The sequence below is a fragment of the Nansenia antarctica genome (assembly GCF_963989245.1).
Source record: "Nansenia antarctica genome assembly, chromosome: 5".
Lineage (NCBI taxonomy): Eukaryota > Metazoa > Chordata > Actinopteri > Argentiniformes > Microstomatidae > Nansenia > Nansenia antarctica.
In genome coordinates, this window is record NC_137690.1 from 36,119,486 (window position 1) to 36,144,417 (window position 24,932).

Below are 24,932 nucleotides of genomic sequence, written 5' to 3' on the forward strand. Positions count from 1 at the left end.
CAGAATGCATTTCGCACCGGCCAGCAGCGGGCAATTTAAATCCTCCATTTTAAACCTCCATTGGCTAAAAGCTGTACTTTTGCCTCTACAAGTGTTAACATGTCATTTTATGAAGTTTTAATATGTTTTCAGGCGAGAAAGTAACCATATATGGTAGATTTCCGTGTTGCTCCCTTTAACACGTAGGCATTTCCCTGGTTGCGTGATAGAACTACTAGATCTACTAGAACTGAAAGCGGCAAGTAACAGGCACGTAACATTCATATGCTGTATAAATAAATACATTTGACTACCAGCAAGACACCGCAGCACTCGTATCTATAACAAACGCGGAGATTGTATGAGGCCCGGCATCAGTCCAATGGAAGCGTCAAGCACAGCCTTTCCGTAGAAATACATTGCTCCCTGTCTAACGTTAAATATCTAACGTTACATGTTTTAAGGCTGATCTGTGCATGATAGTGCTGCATTTTGACATAATTCTTATCATATTTCCCCCCGTTGAGCTGTATAGCGGCACTTATTAAAGTGAAGTGCTCTTATGACACTTAACTCCTCCTACTGTCCCCGCTCACTCCAGGTCTGTTGTGTATAATGGAGAAGCATTTCTGAAAGTACGGTACGGGTAGGATACAAATGCGTGCTGTACCGAGCCGTACCAGTCTGGTCAATGGAAAAGCGCCATATAGGCACGTTGAAGGGGAGATGGCGTTGCCTTGACAGCTCCGGAGAAATATAAAGGAAGACAGAAATACAATCATAAACATCAGTTCCCTTTAAATCTTGAATTAAACTATTTTTCTCCGCTGATAACAACATTGTTAATTTTATTACGAGCCACATTCACTTCGCATGAATTACAGTAGGCAGTGCGGCTCACATGCCTGTAATAACTCCGCATAACCAGTAGGTAATGTGCGCACGTCAAGTCAATACCTGACGTAGAGCTACGACCGTTTCCACGGTCAAATCGACTCACGTTGAAATTATATGAATCATTACTTTGACGTGGTTTTCTACGTACGACACGGGTAAGATCAAATTTGATCCGAAGTACTTTCTATAAATGAGGCCCCTGATCTACTGGGATTTTCCCGCACAACCATCTCTAGGGGTAACAGAGAATGGTCCGAAAAAAAGAAAATATCCAGTGAGCGGCAGCTCTCTGAGCGAAAATGGTGGTGGTGGTGTAATGGTGTGGAGGGATATTTTCTTGGCACAAATCTTCAGCAACCGTGTGATGCTATAATGTCAATATGGACCAAAATCTCTGAGGAATGTTTCCAGCACCTTGCTGGATCTATGCCACGAAGAATTAAGGCAGTTGAAGGCAAAAGAGGGGGTCCAACCCGGTACTAGCAAGGTGTGCCTCATAAAGTGGCCAGTGAGTGTATTTATTATATTAACACAAGTAAAATGGAAGCCATCTTAGTATGGCTTTATGGCCTTAAAAACTTAGATTAATCTCTGATGAGCTAAGGAAGGCCAGCCAGCCCACTGTCATTTAGAGGGTCCAGGGACAACTGAGGGCTTTGGAGTTAGTTCCGTCATCCATAGAGTGCTTTATCAAAGCAGACTAGCATTTTTTCATGTACAATTATGCTAAAACATTTACAGAACAGCTGTCCTGCTCTGTTGTGTGTTGGGCGCTGCGTCAGGCGTCTGAGAGAATGCATGATGACGGTATGAGAGTAGATAAACAGCTGGTCCCATTGCATGGTCCTCATTTAGATGACATTTCAATGATTTCCACTCTTGATTTCTGTAATTCATGAACTGCTATATTAAACTTGACAAGCTATTCATCTCAAACCATTCTCTCTTTCATTGTTATTTTAGGGATTATATGAATGGAACACCAATAATGCCAGCACTGTCAGTGAAATTCAGTTTGAATTTTGTTTGAATTAACAACATCTTCCCTAATAATAATATAAACCCCTGAAGTGGATTTGCAGTGTCGGACATCAGCTGTTGTGTGTCTGATGAGGTAGCGACCAGAGACAGAAAAGCAAAAAAAAAGGCAAGTCTTCTCCCCTAGAACACACCTGGCAGGAACACACCTAGCAGCAAACTGAGTATCAGGTAGAACACATTTCAATTCATTTTAAAGCACCTTCTCTGGACAAAAACAGTGTCAGTGTGAAATAATTTATATTTCCAAGGAGCTCATTCCTTGATCACTACCAATTAAACTGTAATTACAACCATTAGAAAGCTTTTAGAAAGCTTGAACGTTACATACTGGACCTTTTAAGTGCCATTAACTTTAACAGTTACTATGCTTGTTGTCTAAGAGTTGAAACAGTGTCCCCTAGTGGTTTAAGTAGGTCATTACCTGCATGAGGAGTCTTCAGTGGAGCAGAGGTGAACAGGTCGACTGGAGCACTGGACATGCTGGCCAGTAAGTCATGTGACTCCTTTTTGATGTCATCGTAGAATGAACTGATGATGCGTTGGCTGTATTGATACAACTCCTTCCCCTCTCACTTCACAAACACACACGTACAGCTGGGCAAGCACTTTTCTTTCTACTTGCTACTCTGCTGCTACATGTATTTTTTACACTATTGTCTTAGACACTGCTGCTTTTGTATTCTTGTGTAATATTGTATTACTACTGAATTGTGCTACTGTGTTGCTAAGTTCTATTCTATTTCTAATTTCAAAGAGGAGTGCTTAGATTGATACATTACATTATCCTATCATACACGCCCCTGTATCCCAGTACATATGACAATAAACTTGAACTACTTTCCCCTAGAAGACTTTAGACAAGTCATTTTGACCTGCTTTACAAAGAATTCAACCACATCCCTTCCCATTTCTACAGATTGGAGAGCATTGTGGATATGTCACAAAATACAAGTTTTACAATTTATTCTAGATTCACACCAACTGTACAGAGACATATTGCACTGGTTACAAATCAGAGTATTAACAGCACAGCGCCTATAGAAACATCTATTGTGGTTCTGGCATTGAGAAAAAAGAAAAAAAGAAAATCAACATAAACCTCATATTAGGAGAATGTTTTTGTTGTGCGTTATATTGCGGTTTAAGGGATTCTTACATTCCTAATATATACACATAGATATACTCTGCATTTTAAACCAAAAGAAAAAGAAGAATTGGATTTACAAACTGCAATATCAAAGATACTGGGGAACTCTTCAACATCTGCATACTGTGGATGGATGACATCATACTGTGGATGGATGAAATCATACTGTGGATGGATGACATCATACTGTGGAAGGATGACATCATGGATGACATCTCTTGATCCTGCTGAATGACGGGGCGTGGCCTACACTATTGTCTTCCTGATAATTTGATCGATAATTATTGGGCTATCATGTAAAAAATAATAAAATCCATTCCATAATGCTTGTGAAGAAGACAAGCCAAGCAGTCCTTGGCTCTATGGGTGACTCTACACACTCCACTGTAGCTCACCAGGTCTTCAGACACGTCTGTACACAGCTGTGACCATCTGGGGGAGAACAGTACTAAGATCATCTATGAATCCTCAGTGTCTAACCTGGGTTCCCACAACTTCTGAAACATCAAATGCAAGCACCTTTCAGGGACTTTCGAGACTCAATTCCCTCAAATTCAAATACCCAACACAGCATAGTTTGAAAACTAGTTGACGAGCTAAGTAAAAAATGTTTGAACATATATATATTTTTTAGAGAGGGAGAGCACTTTCAATGACCCATGTCTATTTTTAAAAACTTTGAAGACCTTGATTTCTTTTTCTCAAATTCACAAACTTTCAAGGATTTCAAGGACCCGTGGAACCCTGTCCTGTCTAAGGCTAACGCGGGGAGATTTAATTTCGGCGTCGGTCTCTGGGCTCACAGGTCAACTAACTACATGACCCCAGCCTCTACTGATCCCTCTACCCTGTACTTGCTGTTAAATGGGACGAGAGAGCCTTGTTGGAGTCACCCCGCTCAGATGCACAGTAGGGTTGGCCGGTATCCACGTTTTGATACCGTTAAACCTTCCCCAAATTTAACCAAGATCACATTGTAGGGCTTTGAGGTGAGCTGCCAATTTCCAATAAGGAATTTGTGACAGCGGCTGGTGAAAAGTGGACAACAGTCCTAGCCTTTCCGTGAACCTGCTCGAACACTTTCCACGAGCAGTGCTGACAAATGCGCTTGAAGTAAATAAATAAAAACAGCGCTAAAAATACTTTCGGTTCGTAACGAGACAATGCTGGGACAAATTCTACTATGTATGGCAAACACTGCCAACACTCACCTGAGGACAAAGCGCAGAGCGTGTTACAGCAGACAAGTGCTGTGAATCGCCTGTCCTTCTTCTGAGGAGAAGCGGTCAGTGTTTTTTTGTTTTTGTACAAAAAGTTCTGTCATCACTTTCAATAGCGTCTTCGACCACACAGACAGTGGTGCTGGACAAACACTCTTACAGTGTTTATTATATATGCTCACATTGCGCAGAAGATAGTGTTTTATGACTGTATTGGTATTGAAACCGCCGCCATTTTCAAATACTGCGGTTTACGGTATTACCGACCCAACCCTAATGCACAGTGACCCAACCCTAATGCACAGTGATTGATGAGTTGCACCCTAACTCCAACCAGACCTCTCTTCCTACTCTTACCTATATCATCATCATCATCATCCAAAGCCGATAGCAAGTTCAGCTCTTCGCTGTAGGTGTGAGTGTATGTTTTATGCCAGTGGGGAGCTACACTAAAACTGCGCATTTCACATTTCATAGAGAAGCTCTAATCCTAGGCACGGCTTGGAGAAAGGTGGCCGGACCGGAGTCCATGGGCTCAAGTGAGAAAGACAGAGGGGGTTTTAGGTCACATACAGACGAAGATGAAGGGATATCAACACAACCTTCTGAGAGGCCACCGCGTAGCGGAGGTGCGGCTCCATACACACTACAGTCTGTCAAAAGCAGAAGCCTCTCCTGCCCTGGGTAGCACAGCACTTCAGACCACAAGCGTACATACAGCCAGATCTGGGGGGGGGGGGGGGGGGGGGGGGGGACAGCAGTAGCACAGGCGCGTCTACGTCCCAGAGAATTCCACATGTCCAACTCCTTCACTCACACTCTGTCCTTTATTTGCAGGCCTTCGGGAAGGGGGAGAGGGGGGGGGGGGCGAGAGAGTGCGTGTGTGTGTGTGTGTGTGTGTGTGAGAGAGAGAGAGAGAGAGCGAGAGAGAAAGAGTGTGTGTGTGTGTGTATTGATATAGGCTCAGATGTTGAAGCTCTCTCCACAGCCACACGTGCCTTTGATGTTGGGGTTGTTGAAGACAAACTCAGTGGAGAGTTTTGAATCAACAAAGTCCATTTCTGTCCCCAGCAGAGTCAGCTGGGCTTTCTTCTCGATAAACACTCGTACACCTACAGGAGGGGATAAGAGACAGACACATTACATATACACTGTGTAGAAAAGGCATGTTTGTACTGAACAAGGTCATAGCGCATGTGAGGATGTTGAGGATGTCGCCTCACACATGTGAGTGTCCACTGCTGCACAAGCTCATGTGACATGGTAAACAGTAAATTGACTGCACTTATATAGCGCCTTTTTTGCTGCGCCAAAGCACTTTACAACGGCCTCTCATTCACCCATTCACACACACATTCACACACTAATGGCGGCAAGCTGCCATACAAGGTGCTGGCCCGCTCACTGGGAGCAATTTGGGGTTCAGTGTCTTGCCCAAGGACACTTCGACATGTGGCCAGCCGGGGCTCGAACCGCCGATCTGCCAACCATGTGATCATTAGACGGCGGCTCTACTTCCTGCGCCACAGCCGCCCCTTGGCGTTAGGAAGCCACGCTCACCGTCCTGCAGAACTTCCTCGTCTGCCTTCCCCTTCTCCTTGGTGTAGTCCAGCGTGTAGGTGAGGCCGTTACAGCCCCGCGTCCTCACACCCACCTTCATGCCGATCTGTGCAGAGAGCAGAGAGCGCGTCAGACCTCTGAAACGAGGGGTTTTCGCGGCCGATTGGAAAAGCGAGTCTCTGGCCACCCTTTTTCCTTTGAAAGGGTTGGCTCATTGAACCACCATTACAGAGGCCCCATACATGGAGGCTAGAGGTAGGAAGTTAAGGGATAGTTTGATTACTCACATACTCAGGCTTGTCCTGCAGCAGACTCCTTATTTTGTTCACAGCCGACGGAGTCTGAGGGGGACATGTAGGAGAGAAGGGATTCATGGTTAAAGGTAGGGGTGTAACGGATCACGGAAAATCCGTGATCCGTTCAGATCGCCCTCCACGGTTCGGAACGCATGTGTACCGCGGATCAATTGCAAAATGTTAACAAGTAATAATATTACTTAATATCTCTTGTAAATCACAATGTAGAGTTGCCATGAAAAGATAGACGCGACAGTTGCGGGCTTTGATTTACTCTAAAGCGCAATGATAGGTTGATAAGAAAAAGAATCCGTTGTTTGCTCACACGTGAAGCTGGGAATCCACAACAACAAGGCTGCGTTCGTAAATCCGCTCTGGAATCTGATCAGCGTTCAAGGAACGCCTCTTGTCCAATCAAATTACTTGGTCCCTTTATGACGTCGGACCCAGTGTGCGCTCCGGCGCTCTCAAAGCGAATTTACGAACGCGGCCCAGGTGTATCATGTTACGTTGTTCGGCGGAGAAGAACTCGAAATGCCTCCCTCGTCATTTAAATCCCATGTATGTGAGCACTTTGGCTTCTCTGTCAACTATGACGGGAGGCACGAAAAAGGTAGACAACTTCTGATAATGTAGGCATTTTTTTCATACCATGTTCAAAATAAGGGTTTACTTTATTATTTAGTTAAAAGTGGCATAAAACATGTTTATTCATCTGCTTTAAAGAGCCCAGTGATTCACTGCTGCAACCAGGCGCCTCCTCCCTCTCTCCTATCATTTAAATTGAGTGTATTTCAGTATAATTATGTAATGTTTGAGTGTAGAATATGTTATATATATATTATATATATATATATATATATATATATATATATATATATATATATTACCAGTTTTGACATCTTGAATGTTGTTGGTTTTTGTCACATAGTAAAAGTGGTGTTTTTACAGAATTCAAGGAAAAAGCAGTTTTTATAAAAACTAAAATGTTTTGTGTTGATCCGAAAAAAGTATCCGATCCGTGACTCAAAAACCGTGACACGATCCGATCCGTGAGTTAGGTGATCCGTTACACCCCTAGTTAAAGGTCCCATAAAACTCACTTTTTCTGTCAGTTTTTTTGTGGGCTGCTTATTTCAGAAAACATGTGATTCAACAAGCCATTTAGATTAGCCATTACATTTTTGGGGATTCCTTGTTTTGTGGGGAATACGGGGACATTTGTTTTTTAATTCTATTTCCCCGGGAACCATGTGTTTTTTTCGCCACACTGCCACTCAGCGAATCCGCAGAAAACTGCTGATGATTTCCCAACCTGTGTGTATCCGCCCAGGGTCCGATCATTACCAGTGTTTTCCCTACAATTGCCTTGGGGAGCCAGGACACCCCCCCAACGGAACCCCCCGCCTCCCCAAGAAAGAGGAATTATTACGGACGTAGACCCCAAACAACAAGCAGGCAAAAATATCAAGTTTTTTAAAGAACTAGATGTACTAGAACCACGCTACGTGTTACCGACACGCAAACAGTTCGCCAGTAGTCTCACATAGCCAGACCTATCTCCACACTTCGCTTCGCGCTGTGCCAGCACTGGAGAATAATAAAAGATTTTGCGTGAGTGTGTGCACGCGACACGAGAGATTTTGCCGGGTGAGATGTCTGCAGATGAAAGTAAGCAAGTTGAAACGTTAGCAAATATACTTGTCGAGTGTTCTAACAGAGCAAGTTGCATCAAATTGGTCGTTATTATTGTGACTAGAAAGTGTCTGATTTAGAGTTCGATGGTGTGAATAGTGTCAAAGAACTAGCACGCTAGCTAGCTAGCTCAGAGGTGATTAGATGAGCAAGTCTGCTTGCACACTTGCCAGCTAAAGAGCTAACTGGATGGACTTTATTATTTTACTTAAAGTAGACAATCTTTCTTTTTCTGCTAGAATTGGGCTTTATAACAGCATATTTACAGTACATGGACAGTGGATTGAAGCATTGGAAATGTCTGTTTTTTATAGATGGATATACGATTTTTTTTCAGGTGAGAGAGTAAAGTCAACATGACATCTGACTGCATTGCCCACAGCAATCCAATATCAATTATGTTATAAATTGATATGGATAAATGTATACCTCTTATTAGATTATAAATACTCTGGTTGTTATGTTTGCCTTTTGGTTGACAGCAAAAGAGGGAGAGAGGAGGATAGAGAGGGAGAGAAGGAGAGAGAGCAGGATGGTGTCGGCACACCAGAGAGAGAGACAGCAAGAATAAGGTGAGAAAGTGGACAGGTAGTCAAGACCACATAAGTACCGTATTTTCCGGACTATAAGTCACACTTTTTTTCATAGTTTTACAGGGAGCTCTGGGCTTGTGACAACTATATGCTGCTCCTGTACCACTGAAGAATTACATTAACGGGAGCTTGGTGAACTTGTTTACTGGTAACTTGCTTGTTGGACTAGCTGGCTTGTTATGTTAATTTAGCCTATTCAGCCTCCCAGGTATGTTCTTTATGCTATTGTGTAGCTGAATAACTGTTAATGTGTTACGTCATCGTTTCTCAACGGGGGCGTTCAGTCAACATCGGGGGGCGCTGGAACAGATATTTAAAAAAGGGGGGCGTTGAGGTGTTCTTGGGGGGCGTTCGCGCATTAAGTATTTTTCTCATGAAAAACAGCTGTCAGCAGTGTTATTACGGGTACGTTCGTAAATGCACGAACGGTCATTTCGCTCGGACAAACCGTCTTTTCAGTCAGAGCGCTCCCAGAGCGCAGTGTTCTGAACTTGGCCGGGCTCTGTGATGCAGACACACGTAGCGCAGCGCCCACATTTTTTTTAAAGTGAGAGTGTCAACAAGAAGATGAAGCTAAAAATTCAGCTAGCAAAGGCAGAGCTTTTGATAGTTTCCAATGTGTCTGGGTAAGCTGCATTGTAGAAGAATCTTGACAGTTCATGTGCAGTGCAGAAATTGCAATACTATGCTAGTCTACGATAGAAAGAACCCCGGTTCATCCCATCTGTAATGTCATGTTTCAACCCTTGCCATCCTTTTCTTGCATAGCACCCGCAAATGAACACGGATAGGAGTGGAATAGGCTATATAACTGTAAATAGTTGATTGTCTTTGGATTTAGCCAGTTGGCGAAGATTTATGAGGAATAGGCTATTTAATTTGTGTTGCTCATCTAACAGCGATAAGGTGTTGTTTAATTTACGGTCTTGTTTAATTTCTATGAGTGTTTTCCTTGTAGGCTATGCTTGAGTGACATGTGTTTCAGTTTGTAGGCTCATTGTAATTGTTGGCTATAAGCGAGAGAGAATATTTCTTATGTTAGTTTTGATACTCAGTCCATGTCCCCGCCGGTGACGTAAGCCTGTCGTGCCAAATACTCCCTCCCCGCGTATACACACTACCCTCAGCGCTTATGCGTTCGCTTCGTTCGCTTCCTTTCAATACAGCTTATTTAATCTAGTTAAAATGAGTGCTAATACCATACCACCATACCAGAACATCACAGCAGGAACAACCTATCTCAAAAAAGCGATCGTATTGTAATAAACCAGTCCGGAAAGTTCTCTGTCGCTTACCAATAATCTAACCTGGAGAAATCAGCTACGAATGTCCCTTCCCCTCGCAGGTTCATCACAGTATATTACATAAATGTATTACTGTCAGTGTTTCCTCCAGGAATTTTTACAATGGTGGCGGGTAGCGCAGACAGCACGCGCACGCGCGCTCAAAACAACGACGTAATTTCAGCCAAAACTCGAGGATGGCCAAAAAAAATAAAATGTTTTCCCGTACTTCTCCCGTGTGTCTCTTATTGTCTGTGTCTGCATGTTTTTCCAGCATGTAATTCCGCATGTAATTCCGTTGTCAACAACTCTTCTCTCCTCCACCCTTCTCTCCTGCTACTCTTTTCTCTGCTGCTCCACTCTTCTCTCCTGCTCCAGGCTTTTTTAAAAGGCAATTTTAGCAGATTCAAAACACGAAATTCTGTGCTCACTACCTTTTCCAGTTGAACATAAACTAAACTTTTTTTAAAAACATTTTAAATGCTGCTATTGTTCGCGAAGTTACAAGATCGTTAGCCCGCAGCGCAGAGCGCACAATGTATACAAGTTGACTCGCTGGAACGAGACAGGCCGCAAGACCACCACACACGTGCCATATCATACCGTCTCATCATATTATTACATCGTATTTATCATCATATTTTTCACTATGTGTGGTTACCTGACCATCTTCCTCATCTTCTGGTACTTTTCGTTTGAAATACTTTAACAAACTCATCTGAAAATGGAACCCGGAATTTATGAACACATAGCTAGCTAACATTGCTAGCTAACATTTCTGGCAATTACTTTAAGTAGTTCTAAGGTAGTGGAAACATAATTGTTTCACAAAATAGCCTGATTTAGTTGACCATGAACATCAGACTACATTACGAATGTTCATTTAAAATACTTGTATACTGAGCACTGGTATAAGAACACGAACCATAGAATGCAATAACCCACCGTCGTGCTGATGCAGTGTTGCTAATCAATCTGTAATGGATTGTAACATTTGAAGTAGCTTGTAGACTAGACGCAGCCTAGATGTATTCGACCAATCACAAAACAGTTTTGCAAGCGCGTCGCTTCGCGCTTGTGGGTGTGTCTAGCGCTGTGATTTTTTTTATTTTTTTGAGAAATCTGAATGGTGGCGGAGGAAATTCAATTGTGGCGGCCCGCCACGAATAAATGCATGTAGAGGAAACACTGACTGTTAAGTGTTGTTGTGGATGTTATCCCTAGTGCCATTCTGAGGTTAGCATTGCGATGTGTTCGTCTTAACGTTTACAAACTAAAATATACGATCGCTTTTTAGTGATATGTTGCTCCTCATGTGATGCCCTGGAAACGAACACATAAGCACTCCGAACAGCTGTCAACGTCTTTTGTTGCTATAGGAAACCACTACTCTGCTTGCGATTGATCAGCTGTCAGCAGTGTTATTACAGGTACATTCGTAAACGGTCAGTTCGCTCGGGCAAACCGTCTTTTCAGTCAGAGCACCCATCTCTGAGCGGTCCCAGAGCGCAGTGCTCTGAACTTTGGAACTGTGTTAACAAAGTCTAATAATAAAAAAATTATAAATATTAGCATCATAAAACAGTCTGTTTGTATTCTCTGATGTTGTCTGAGTTTGTTTAACACTCATAAACAGCATTTTTATTCACATTCACATGGCTTTTCTGCTCTCTGGTAACTAATGATAATGATATTCCAACTGCCCAGTTAAATCAAATCCATTATTTGGCATTCAGTGACATGCTTTTTAAATGATATAACACAGAATATTAGTCAACATTAATAATCAGGGAAGAAAAAAAGCCATTTTTTTTTGATGGGGGGCGGTAAGAGACCTGGATAATGGACAGGGGGGCGCTGGCCCAAAAAAGGTTGAGAACCACTGTGTTACGTTAACATACCGGAAACCTATTCAGCCTGTTGTTCTGTGTGCTATTGTGTAGTTGAATAACTTGCTTTTCCAGATTAAATGTCTGTTCTTGGTCTTGGATTTTGTGAAATACATTTCTAAATAAATGCGACTTATAGTCCAGTGCGATGTGTTTTTTTCTTCATGACGCATTTTTTTACTGGTGCGACTTATACTCCAGAGTGACTTATAGTCCGGAAAATACGGTAAGTAGCCGTGAGAACCGATGGTTCTCGAGCCCAATGGCCGGTAGGGCAGGAGCCTATCTCCTGTTTCCGTAGCGTGAGGTGGCTTAATGTACAAGTACACCCCCTGGACATGACGCTGGTATGTCGCAGGGTCTTACCCCCTGGGGGGGGGGGGGGGGGTCCATGCCACAGTCCATGCCACCCCCCAAGGCAGCAAACCTAGGGGAAACACTGGTTACCATTCAAATGGTTTTGAGTTCCTTATTTTGTGGGGAACACTGGGATATTTGGGAACTGTGTGTTTTTTCGCCGTGCTGCATGAGAGCGAATCCGCAGAAAAGCGCTGATGATTTCCTGACCCTTGAAACAGCCCCATGAGGAAATGACCGAAGGAGAGGCATGCTAGAATGCCTTTACTTTAAAATCGGAGTGGTATTTTTTTGCAAAAAACGTCAATTAGGCCTACATGTTTTGGGGACTGCAGAGACCTACATTAACGTGTGGAAAAAGAGCATAAAAGGTCTTCTTTAATACAACTGGAGCAAAATCACCTGAAGCTACTTTCACCTCCCTTAGAAATGTTTGTTACTAGGTAAGAAGAATGATTATCTGTGTCTGGCCCTGGCTCCCTCTAGGGTTGAAACTCCCACAAATTCTGTCAATACAGAGACTTGTGTCCTGCTACTTCTGAAGGGAAAGTCACTGTTCACTTTGTGGCCTCACACTTTGCAACTTTAAACTATAAAAAAAAAAGATTTAGCCCAATGAAACTACAGCGGGTTCATTATGTTGTCCTGGCAGGCAGCTCAGAGAACAATGGCACTGTTCAGCCTCTGAGAGAGGAGACTTTTCCTGTGTGCCAGATGGCATCTCTGCCCACACCCTAAACAGGTCTAACTGATAAGGCCTGGGTACATGGTGGGCAGCCATGCCAGTGTGTTGAGCAGTGAGGTACAGTGTAGGGCTGTCCCTAACGACTATTTTTCTAACGATTAATCTAGCGATTATTTTTCCCGGTTAGTCGATTACTTTAACGACTAATTTTACGTTTAGTCTAACGATTATTTTTTTGCTGTTCGATTAATGTATCACTTAATTTCCCCCAAAATAATGGCTGTATTGTCTCTCTCTGTTTAACAGTGTCTTTATAAAGCACTCTGGGTAATAGCTGCTGCTCTTATAAAACAAAGCAGCGAGTGACGTGCACATTACTCAGACAGCCGCCCCTTTAAATGATCAGCTGATGTATGGGGGCTGTCTGTGGGCCTGCAATTAAACACAGACACCTTTAATTCGGCGACCTGCTACTACTACTACTACTGTAACTGCCTCTGTCAAACAGCCCCAGACACAGGGCAGACTCACTGCTATGTTTAGCCAACTTTAGAGATGCTCCGATCAGGGTTTTTGGTGCCGATCACCGATCACCGATCACTGGAATCAGTGATCTGCCGATCCGATATCACCGATCACAGCGTCGAAAATGGCAATTGAAGCATTCTATTTATTGTGTAGCATTATTTATGTTTTTAATTATTCTTAACACCATTGACATTGTATATTAAGTATTCAAATGAAATTAGGAGATGAGAAAGTATCATGAATTGACGACCATCTGTTTTATTGAATTCACAACCACCTGTAGCTTACTTCAGGAAAAACAAATAAAATGTGAAAATAAAAATCATAATAAATAAAATGTACACTGTCACATCAAATGTGCAACATTCCACTCGAATGAGAGGAACTAGGGGCTCTTAGAGAACTTGCTTATACTGTAGCTTTCCTGAGGAACAATAAACATACCCAAACTAAACTGCAACATAAACAGGCTATAGCCAAATATAAAATACTGTTTCAAGTCAGTCAGTTTCAAGTCATATTTGGGAGGAGATAAGACAGCAAGTCAGCAATAATCAATAAAACAAAAAAACAAAACATTGCACCAAAGGAGATTTCAGACTCAAACCTTACTTCTGATTAAGCAGCATCACTGGCAGATTAGCCTTGAGAAATACAAGCATCTCAGCGTTTTTGGCACTCAGCCTGTTCCTCTTATCATCTAAAATATGTCCTGCTATGCTGAAAAGTCGCTCGCTATCTACACTTGTGCAAGGTGCACAGAGGAAGACCTAAAACTCACGCGCTAATAGTTGTTGCTATGGGCCAAGTGACTTCCTGCTCGCGGGGTCACATGACGTCGCTGAACACTACCTACACTACGCTCGTGAAGTCGCGCTGGAACTCTGACCAGCACTCGTGGAACGCCTCTCGTCCAATCAAAGCACTCGGTCCCTTTATGACATCGAGCCCAGTGTGCGCTTCGGCGCTCTCTGAGCGAATCGACGAACCACTACCTACACTACGCTCGTGAAGTCGCGCTGGAACTCTGACCAGCACTCGTGGAACGCCTCTCGTCCAATCAAAGCACTCGGTCCCTTTATGACGTCGAGCCCAGTGTGCGCTTCGGCGCTCTCTGAGCGAATCGACGAACGCAGCAAATGCCGTATGATATTCGTGGTATTGAAAGACCTTGCGTGCGTCCCTCCGCGAGGTATTTCTTTTGAGCAGACATTACAAACGGCATATTAGTTGTCTCTTTCCGACACTGTGTAATATTTCCAGACTGGCGACGCCATTTTGTAAACTGATCGGTCGTGTTTGATCGGCCGTTTTGAGAACTCCGATCAAAACCGATCAAGGCCATATCGGCCGATACCGATCGGCGCCGATCAGATCGGAGCATCACTAGCCAACTTGAATGCCAACATGGCCATCAGGGTTTTTCCTGGCTCAAAATGAGGCGGAGGTGGTACCAGTGGTGTTTGACATCAGGGGGGCCCATGAAGCAGGGCTGTCTGGGGGTCCTTAAACATCAAACACTTAATTTCTTGCATTCTGGTGAATTGATATGCACCAATTTGTGCCCTTTCTGCATCAATTTATGGTGGAAATGTCATTATTTATGTAAAGGAAAAGACAATATTCAGGCACCAGATGACCATTCAAAATATAATATAATATAATGCAATATAAGGCTCTCAGGCATTCTGTACTTTCAAATATGTATTCTCCTTGAGCAGTCAACATCAGTGTTTCCTCTACATGCATTTATTGGTGGCGGGCCGCCACGAATGAATTTCCTCCGCCACGAATTGATTCAGTCCACCAAAAAAAAAAAAAAAAAAAAATCTCAAAAAAAAAAGAAAAAGACATCTGAACATTTTAGCTGATTAAAATATATCTGATCCTAGATCAGCGCTATAATGGATGTTGACTAAAAGTGCACCTAAATCCACGCCCATCTCTCTCTAACCGCTGATCCAAAATCAGATTAATGACATTCAGTTGACGACGTGACACAAGGGCTCCTGATTGGTCTAAATGTGAACTGTGGTATTATTGTTATTGTGTACAGGCCACCGTAGTGACATCAGGGGGGTATTCCATCAACATCGCTAAAGGGAAAATCCAGGTTTAGTCTGATAAATCTCGCGAGAGTTCTTAAAAATATCCAGGCATATTCTGATAGGTCTCGCGAGAGTTATCAAAAATAAGCCAGGATTTTCCTTTAGCGACGTTGATGGAATACCCCCCAGGTCAGGTGGGCAGGTTACGACGAGACAACAAGAGACCGGTATTGTAGAGCTTACAGAGCGAGTTAAAATAAAGACACTTACATTGAAATACAGAAGGACTCACGTGTATGTTTAATAGAATAACACGACATGGTGTCAGAAGTCCTGTAAGTGAGTGTTAAGAGTTAGATCGGCCGACAAGTGTCATTTGAGCTCGTGACGGTGAGAAGGGAGAAGAAAAGATGGATGCTAATGCTAACGCGGGAGCAGCTGCAGTCCAGAGAACGGCGCCAGTTTCAAGTGCTACGTTAGCAGACATTAGCAAGTCAAAAAACGATTCTTATGTGCCGTCACTTTAGCAACGACACAGTATTGTCAAGGGGAAAAGAAGGGGAGACGATTTTTTTATTGACAACGGAATTACATGCTGGAAAAACATGCAGTTAAAATTCAGGGAACATTTGGACAATAAGAGACACACGGGAGCAGTACGGGAAAACAGGGCTCATGTGGGTCTCATCAAAGGTAAGAGTTTGTTTTCTTTAACTCAGCTGATACTCAGCTGTTTACCGAATGCTCCATCTGACTGTGATTTTACTTCTGTAATGTGGTGGGTTGACATAATTCACGCACGGAACTATAGGTTGAGACTATTGTTCCGTCCGTAGTACCCAAGTTGTTTAGACTGTTCTATCTACTGCTTGAGTGTGTTGTTGACAATCGTTCATGTCCTTCATTAAACGTTTAGCTTTGTCATTTGATACGCCGCCGACGACTCCCGTCTCTCGGCACTACAGTAAACAGTTAATCAGTAACATTAGCCGCGTTTGTGCTCATGTAGGCCTACTTCGTATTATATTATAGCTGATGATCTTTGTGTGTGTGTATGTGACTGTCAGTCACAAGTTTATATTCTGTATATTCATATTTTATTTTTTTGGGCCATCCTCTAGTTTTGGCTGTGATTAGAAAAAAAAGTAAATAAAACAAACAAAAAAATCGCTGTTTTGAGCGCGCGTGCGCGTTTCATGCGCGTGCACGCGAAAAAAATCGCTCGCGCTGCGCGCGCGGTCACGGCCATCCGCCACCATTGAAAAAATTCCTGGAGGAAACACTGAACATACTATCAATTATTTCACTAGCAAAAACTAAAGCTAACTTATTTGCAAAACAGCGCCCCCGCCACCACGTCGGCGCAGTGCCGCTATTGCAGTTAGAAATGCTGCTATGTTATGATTAGCTAAATTGATGCTAACGTAGCATGCGAGCTACGAGCTAGATAAAGTAGGTGCGATCACCACAATGACAATAGGCTACCGTAGCTAGCCAGCTACATAGCTAACGTTACTAACACCAGAAGACAAGACATACAAACTGTGGTGAGCTACATTGCTTGTGTAACATTAGCTAGTAGCCTCCTCCATGTTTCCACTGGTCGCAGCCATGTTGTTTATTTGCGACGCACCGACGCACATTACGCAAGTCGACGTATTGACGTAGTCGATTACGTCGACGCGTCGTCCCAGCCCTAGTACAGTGTCTCCCCTACCATTAACTTAGGGGGGCGGGCCGCCCCCCCAACAGAACCACCCGCCCCCCCAAGACAGAGGAATTATTACGGACGAAAACACCAAACATCTGACAAGCAGGCTAAAATATCAGCGTTTTTTAAACGCACCCAACCCGAATCTGGCGAGTGGCAAGCCCATGGGCTCGTTGGTAACATTAGTCCGCCAGTAGTATCGCATAGCTAGACCTATCTCACACTTCGTTTCGCACTGTGCCGCGCTGAGGAATAATCCAAGATTGAGCGCGAGTGTGCGCGAGTGTGTGAGCGCGACGCAAGAGTTTTTGCAGGGTGAGATGTCTGCAGAAGGAAAGTAAGCAAGTTGAAACGTTAGCAAATATAATTGCTGAGTGTTCTGACAGAGAACGTTGGTTAAAATTGGTTGTTATTATTGTTACTAGAAAGTGTGTGACTATAATTCCATGGTGTAAATAGTCAAAGAACTAGCAAGCTAGCTAGCTAGCTCAGAGGTGTTGAGATAAGCTAGTCTGCTGCACACTTGCCAGCTAAAGAGCTAACTGGATGCACTTTATTATTTTACTTAAAATAGACATACAATCTTTTTTATTCTGCTAGAATTGGGCTTTATGGTAATACCATAATGGCATATTTACAGTACATGGACAGTGGATTGAAGCATTGGAAATGTCTGTTTTTTATAGTTGGACATGATTTTTTTTCAGGTGAGAGAGTAATGTCAAAATGACTTTATCTGACTGCATTGCCCACAGCAATCCAAAATTCAATTATAATTATGTTATACATTTATATGGATCAATTTATACCTCTTATTAGATTATAAATACTCTGGTTGTTATGTTTGCCTTTTGGTTGACAGCAAAAGAGGGAGAGAGGAGGATAGAGAGGGAGAGAAGGAGAGAGCAGGATGGTGTCCTCACACCAGAGAGAGAGAGAGCAAGAACCAGGTGAGAAAGTGGACAGGTAGTCAAGACCACATAAGTAAGTAGCCTTGAGAACCGATGGTTCTCGAGCCTAATGGCCCATAGGGCAGGAGCCTATCTCCTGTTTCCGTAGCGTGAGGCGGCTTAATGTACAAGTACACCCCCTGGACATGACGCTGGTATGTCGCAGGGTCTTACCCCTTGGGGGGGGGGGGGGGTCCATGCCACGGTCCATGCCACCCCCCCAAGGCAGCAAACCTAGGGGAAACACTGAGGTACATAGTGCACCTGGGATAAGAACTGGCTTACCACCTTGGCCAGGTACGCTAAAGTAGCACAGGATGAATCTGCCAGTCTGAAGTGAGAGTTAACACCATCTGCTGAGGACCTAATCCCTTAAACCCATGTCAACATCTGTGTGTGTGTGTGTGTGTGTGTGTGTGTGTCGAGAGCGAGAGAGAGAGAGAGAGAGAGAGAGAGAGAATACTGTGTGCAGAAACGCAAACTGCATAGGACCTTTCAAAATGCTTTCATTCACCTTCTTTGCCCAGCAAAATGACATCAATGTGGGCATGTGGCATAGCATACAGTTTCTCTACTGTAAATAAATAAATACAATTCTCTTAATTCTTCCTTCTTCTAGCATCATGACTGCCAACAGCCCCTGGCCCTAGCATAGATTACCTTCTTGCTATAACGGATAGATAGATGATTCAATTACTTGACAAAGGCTGCTAGCTAAATGGCAAAAATGTAAATGTTAATTGTACAACTTCTAACTAGGGATGCACCGAAATGAAAATTCTTGGCCGAGGCCGAAGCCGAATTTAAGGAAACACTTGGCCGAATACCGAATGTGTATCGGCAGTTTTTAATTTTATCATTGCATAAACTAAATACATTTTGCTTTTTATTCATGCTTCTCAAAGAAAGAAATTGAGATTGAAAAAAAATAACTTTTATTGAACATTCCAGCAGACATCAGTCTATACCAACAAAGCACAATAAATAAAATAAATCAGTCAAATTAAATGTTTTTGTTTTCCCTGAATAGCTGCTGAAAGAAAATCTTTCATCAATGTAGGCCGAAGCTTTATTCATGACTTGTGTTAACAAGAATGATGTGCCATGATAATATTATATTATTACAAAATACTTTGGAAGATTGCAAGTTAACTAATTAGGTGAACTCTCTTTAAAGAGATGCTACAGGATTTTGATAATTCTGTGGCTTAAGTATTGATGTCCGTATGGTTCAATGACATAGGGCCGGTTTCAGAGACAAGGCTTAAGCCTAGTCCTGGACTAAATCACACTTTCAATGTAAAATCTCCATTGAAGATGTTTTTTAGTCTAGGATTAGGCTTAAGCCTTGTCTGTGAAACCGGCCCATAGTGTTACGGCTGGGCCTTCACACACCCTCCCCCGCCCCCACAGCTCGAGCACAGCGTGCTCTCCGCCGCAGCTGAGGCTTGTCCCCGCTAATTAGATCTTCAGCCAAACCTGCACACCTGTCTCCACTCCCAATCAACCCTCTGTCTCCACTCCCAATCAACCCTCTGTCTACATCTACCCTGGACTTCCCTTCACTCATCGTCAGTTCTTCCCTAAGAATGACCTGGGCCCTATTCCACAAAGCTCGATAAAGTTCTAAGCCTCGATAAAGTTCTAAGCCTCGAAAATGTTAGCTTGCGTTCGGTGCCATCAATGTGGCTCAAATAATTCGCTGCTTGGTTGAGCTCCTTCTGAGTCAGATATAATTAGCCTGGTCCCGACTAGGGATGCTCCGATTTATCGGCCACCGATTTAAATCGGCCGATTTCACTCCAAATGACTCGATCGGTGATCGGTAAAAATGGCCGATCGCAAAAACCGATCTTTTTCTTTTTTTTTTTTTTTCCCCCCTGGGGAAGACAGATAACTGAACAGAAAACATAGGAGGACGTAACAGTATGTAAACCATGAAGGCCACGTTTATGATGTCTTTTATACAGCCATATCGACTGACTTGGGCTTCAGGCCCTAACTGGGTGATAGGCCAGACTTTTACTATGCCATAAAAATGGGTCTGCGTTTGCTTGGTGCCTAATGGATCAAAACTTTTGTCTAAAAAGCAAAAAATATGTAGGCTATCCAGTCAGTAGGCCTACAGTTATGTATTTTTTTAAAAATCGGTATCGGTATCGGTTGATCTTGAGGAAAAAAATCGGTGATCGGTATCGGCCCCAAAAATCCAGATCGGAGCATCCCTAGTCCCGACCAGGCTAAAACACAGGCTATAGTCATCCGTGCGTCAAAAAAGGCTCACAGGCGGAAACTAAACCCTGAACGAAAGTTCCTCATGTGTCTTTTAGGAAATATTAGTTCCCACTTCACACGAGATAGATAGATTAGATAGTTTGATTAGATAGTTTGACTGTGTGATAGATAGATAATTTGATATTTTGAAAGTGTGATCGATCGATAGATAGTTTGATTGTGTGATAGATAACTTGATATTTTGAAAGTGTGATAGATAGATCGTGTAAAAAAAAAAAGAAGTAATTGTCTCAACTTGCATTGCCGTCATCACAGCGGTCTGGCTGGCGTAGTGGTTAAGGCTGCGGACTCGAGTTCCAAAGGTTGCGAGTTCGAGACTTGACTAAGTCAATCATTTTATTTATTTTTTACATTTAACCGAAGATTTCATGCAAAGGTTTCAAACACCATTGTAATCGTGTCAGTTCTTGTAAATTAGCCTGCACCATAATTTTATAGCCTACATACTTTTTTAGATGAGATTTTAGATTAGATTCAGACAACGAAATGCAGTAAAAAGTGCGCCTGAAGAGGGATTTGAACCACCGATATAAAATGACGAATAAATCCTATGGCAGCGGTCGATACCACTAGGCCATTGTGGCGATATGACGGTTTGTAGCCTGCTGCTGATATCACCACAGTAGTAAATATTCATTTATTAAAATATGAACATATAACAATAACTGGGGCTAGTATGACCTACGCATTTAATCGGTCAGCAATTTCTTGCCAAACCATTTCCCTCGCCTTGTTAATTGCGGCAGTATTGCACTATTTTACATCTTATTTTTCCGTCTTCATAAAAATCAATAATTCGGAATGCTGCGCAAATGTAGTACCCCTGCAGAGTGGAGTATCTTCATTTCGACAGATCGACTCTTCTGGGCTGCGTATGTCTGCGTGCAAGCGCCCATATCGAAGATTTGTAAGCCTGTCTTCTGTGAACACTGATGACACAAGGCTGATCCTCATTCGAGGAATCACCTGAGGCTTGAATACCAATCTCGAGTTCCCTGAGCGCCGCATTTATTTATAGCGCCGCTATATTAAGCCACCTTTAGTGGAATATGGCCCTGGCAAGTATCATCAAAACACGCCCACTATTCGGTGGTAAACATTCAGTGTTTTCACACATTCGGCCGAATACCGAATGTGCTTTATTTTGCGATATTCGGCCGAATACATTCGGTGGCCGAATGTTCGGTGCATCCCTACTTCTAACACACCCATAGTTGCCTATATAGTCAGTGAACCATCCCTAATTCATATTCATCCATACTGACTGCAAGACGACAATGAATGAAATGATGGCAAATCCCAACAGAAAGGCATTTCAAGCATTCTCAACATTTCAAGTTCTGCGCAACGAACATGTGATGAGACTCCTAGCTGCCCAACTGAGGAAGTTACAGTAGGGGGGTGAGGGGGGGGTTTGGGGTGGAGGTGGATACATAGTATCCACGTCCGCTACTTGGTTCAACATGTGGCCACCGGGGGGCCGTTCCACTAAGCGAGATTATCTTCTAATCGGCGATAATGTTCTAATCGGCGATAATTTTATCTTGTGTTCGGTTCCATCAATGTGGCTCAAATAATTCGCTGTTTTGTTGCTATGCAACCTATCCTCCCGAGTTATTCTGGTCGCGAGCAGGCTAAGAGGTTGGTTTAGGTAATATGTGCGTCAAAATTGTCTCACAGGCGGAAACTATATCCCGAACGACAGTTCTGTCAATTGTCTTTTAGGAAATATTAGTTCCCACTTTTTACGAGATAGATAGATAGATTGACTGTGTGATAGATAGATAATTTGATATTTTGAAAGTATGACCGATCGATAGATGGATAGTTTGATTGTGTGATAGATAACTTGATATTTTGAAAGTGTGATAGATAGATAAATAAATTAAAAAGTGTAAAAAATAAAATAAAATAGGTACGTGAATCAACTTGCATTTCTGTCATTACAGCGGTGTGGTTGGCGCAGGGGTTAAGGCAGCCAACTAGAGTTCCGAAGGCTGTGGGTTCGAGACATGATTTAACTTAACTTTTTTTTTTACATTTAACCAAAGCCTTCATGCAAATCGATTTACTATATATATATATATATATATATATATATATAGCTATCTGTCTAAGTGAATCATCTATCCATCAGTAATCATAAGAAAAAATAATCTATGCCAAATCCAGTGTCCAGTTGAAGAACATAATTTACTCAGAAAGGCTTCAAACACCATTGTAATCGTGTCAGTTCTTGTAAATTAGCCTGCACCATCATTTTATAGCCTATATACTTACTATTACTATATTTTAGATGAGATTTTAGATTAGATTCAGACAACGAAATGCAATAAAAAGTGTGTCTGAAGAGGGATTTGAACCACCGTCTTAAAAAGACGAATAAATACCACGGCAGCGGTTAATACCACTAGGCCATCTTGACGATATGTTGGTTTAAGCCTGCTGCTGTTATCACCACAGTAGTAAATATTCATTTATTAAAATATGAACATATAACAATAACTAGGGCTAGTATGACCTACGCATTTAATCGGTCAGCAATTTCTTGCCAAACCATTTCCCTCGCCTTGTTAATTGCGGCAGTATTACACTATTTTACATCTTATTTATAAAGATCAATCTTCATTTCGACAGTTTGACTCTTCGGGGCTCTTTATGTCTGCGTGCACGCGCCCATATCGAGGATTTCTAAGCCGGTGTTCTGGGAACACTCATGACACAAGCCTGATCCTCGTTCGAGGATTCACCTGAGGCTTGAATTCCAATCCCGAGTTGCCTGATCGCAGGATTTATTTTAATCGCCGATATACTAATCAACGTTAGTGGAACGACCCCCGGGTGGCCATCGCTGCAGCTAAAACAGCAACTGCGTTTTACTACAGTAAACTTTGTCTTAGCAATGTAGCTAGTTTTAGTTTTTTCATCTCCAGATAACGACGTGACCCACTTCTTCTAGCTATAGGTTCTAGGCGTACTTCTTTATCACACCAAAACATAAGTCATTATCTTCCAACGGTGCTAGAATAGCTGCTAGCACAACACATGTAGCTAGTTAGCTACAGGGCAGCGGTCATGACATGACCATCGTAGCACACCAAGACAGCAGTTGACAAGCCAAATGTCAAGCCAAATGCCCAGCCGATTTAGCTATGCTGTTAATTCGGAATACATTTAATTTAGCTATCGAAGGGGATCTCAATGTCGTTGTCAGTGAGATTTACATGTATGTAGAGTTCGTGCTAGCTAGCTAGGTAGCTGTGGTTCCTCTCTGACAGCCTGGCCTACCTTGAGACATTAACCGTAACATGTCACAACGTTATATTTATCACGATAACAATGTCACTTACCAGTGTTAGCGCCGCTCTTGTAGCCAATAGCCTCCGTTTACTGACCGCTTTCACGGTCGCTCTTACCATGGAGGCAGACATGTTTAGTCGTCTCCAGAAGACTCTCTAAACATTAGTGACGTGTGTTCTCTGAGCAGCAGGAGTGGAACTCCACCCAACTTCCGGTCAATGTATTCAAAAGAGTATTTCTTCAAAATAAGAGCGCCTAAGTTCACTATATTTAGCATTTAAACATGGTAAATAGGGATCAAGTATACAGTATATCAATCATGACCAGGGGGCTGTTCCACAAAGCGCGATTAGAGCTACAGACTATTATCAAAACTGAGGCTGAATTAGCTAATTCAGCTAATTCAGACTCAGTTTTGATAATTCGCCTTCAAACACCACTGTAATCATGTCAGTTCTCGTAAATTAGCCTACACCATCATTTTAAACATACATTTTTAGATTAGATTCAACTTCATTGTTATTGTAGAGTACAAGCATCAGACCATGAAATGCAGTAAAAAGTATATGTCAGAAGCAGAATTCGAACCCCCTTCTTAAAATAACACTATGGTTTGAGAGCAGTGGCTAACACCACTTTAGTTTGTAGCCTGCTGCTAATATCACCACAGTAGTGAAACTATAAAACATTTTGAATTTTTTTAATGAACGTAAAACAATAAGTAAGGGCTAGTGTGACCTACGCATTTAATCGGTCAGCAATTTCTTGCCAAACCATTTCCCTCACCTTGTTAACTAAGGCAGTATTGCACATCTTATTTTTCGTCTTCATAAAGATCAATAAGTAGTAGCGCTGCGCTGTCACGTTCCAGTCTAGTATCTTCTTTTCGACAATTGGCTCTTCTGGGCTTCTTCTCACAGCAGGCACGCGCCCAAATTCGGGAATTTCCAAACCAGAAATATTGCGTGAACATTGATGACACAAGGCTGATTCTAATTCAAGGAATCACTTGAGGCTTGAATCCCAATCGAGAGTTGCCTGAACGAGGCTTTCCTTTTAATCGCAAATATACTAATCAACGTACGTGGAACACCCCCCAGGGCCGGATTACATGAGTAGATCACACTAGGCAGACTGTATTTTTCGTCCCCTACACGCACATTTGATATTTGCTAAGCAAACAAAATGACTTTTAACTGCCACATGAACATTATGCTCATTAATGTACCACTACCAGACATATCAATAAAAGATTGTGGCGCTTTCCTTTGAAGCGAGAGGTTACAGTAAAGGAGAATATACTTATATATACACTTTGTTAGGTACACCTGGGCCATATTCCACTAAAGGTGGCTTAATATAGCGGCGCTATAATTAAATGCGGCGCTCAGGGACCTCGAGATTGGTATTCAAGCCTCAGGTGATTCCTCGAATGAGGATCAGCCTTGTGTCATCAGT

The 24,932-nt window shown here is 42.6% G+C and overlaps 2 protein-coding genes across 2 annotated transcripts in view; both read right to left on the reverse strand.

Moving 5' to 3' along the window:
• Nucleotides 1-24,932, reverse strand: part of kiss1rb (KISS1 receptor b) — a gene marked incomplete at both ends in the record, with an annotated part of 203,944 nt that overhangs the window by 39,811 nt on the left and 139,201 nt on the right. The window lies entirely within an intron of this gene.
• On the reverse strand, nucleotides 2,866-23,658 carry isca1 (iron-sulfur cluster assembly 1). Its single transcript, XM_080532569.1, has 4 exons — nucleotides 23,525-23,658; nucleotides 6,132-6,185; nucleotides 5,845-5,950; nucleotides 2,866-5,396 (listed from the first exon to the last, which is right to left on the reverse strand). The coding sequence occupies exons 1-4, from the start codon at nucleotides 23,603-23,605 to the stop codon at nucleotides 5,248-5,250; spliced, it is 390 nt and encodes a 129-aa protein (XP_080388695.1). The 5' UTR covers nucleotides 23,606-23,658; the 3' UTR covers nucleotides 2,866-5,247.

Bases quoted from the DNA above. Each gene is read 5' to 3' on its own strand.
- isca1 (XM_080532569.1), bottom strand. From the start codon at position 23,605: ATGTCTGCCTCCATGGTAAGAGCGACCGTGAAAGCGGTCAGTAAACGG. The intron at 6,186-23,524 runs GTAAGTGACATT...TGTCCCCCTCAG, and splicing joins CAAGAGCGGCGCTAACACTG to ACTCCGTCGGCTGTGAACAA. The intron at 5,397-5,844 runs GTGAGCGTGGCT...CCCCTCCTGTAG, and splicing joins CGAGGAAGTTCTGCAGGACG to GTGTACGAGTGTTTATCGAG.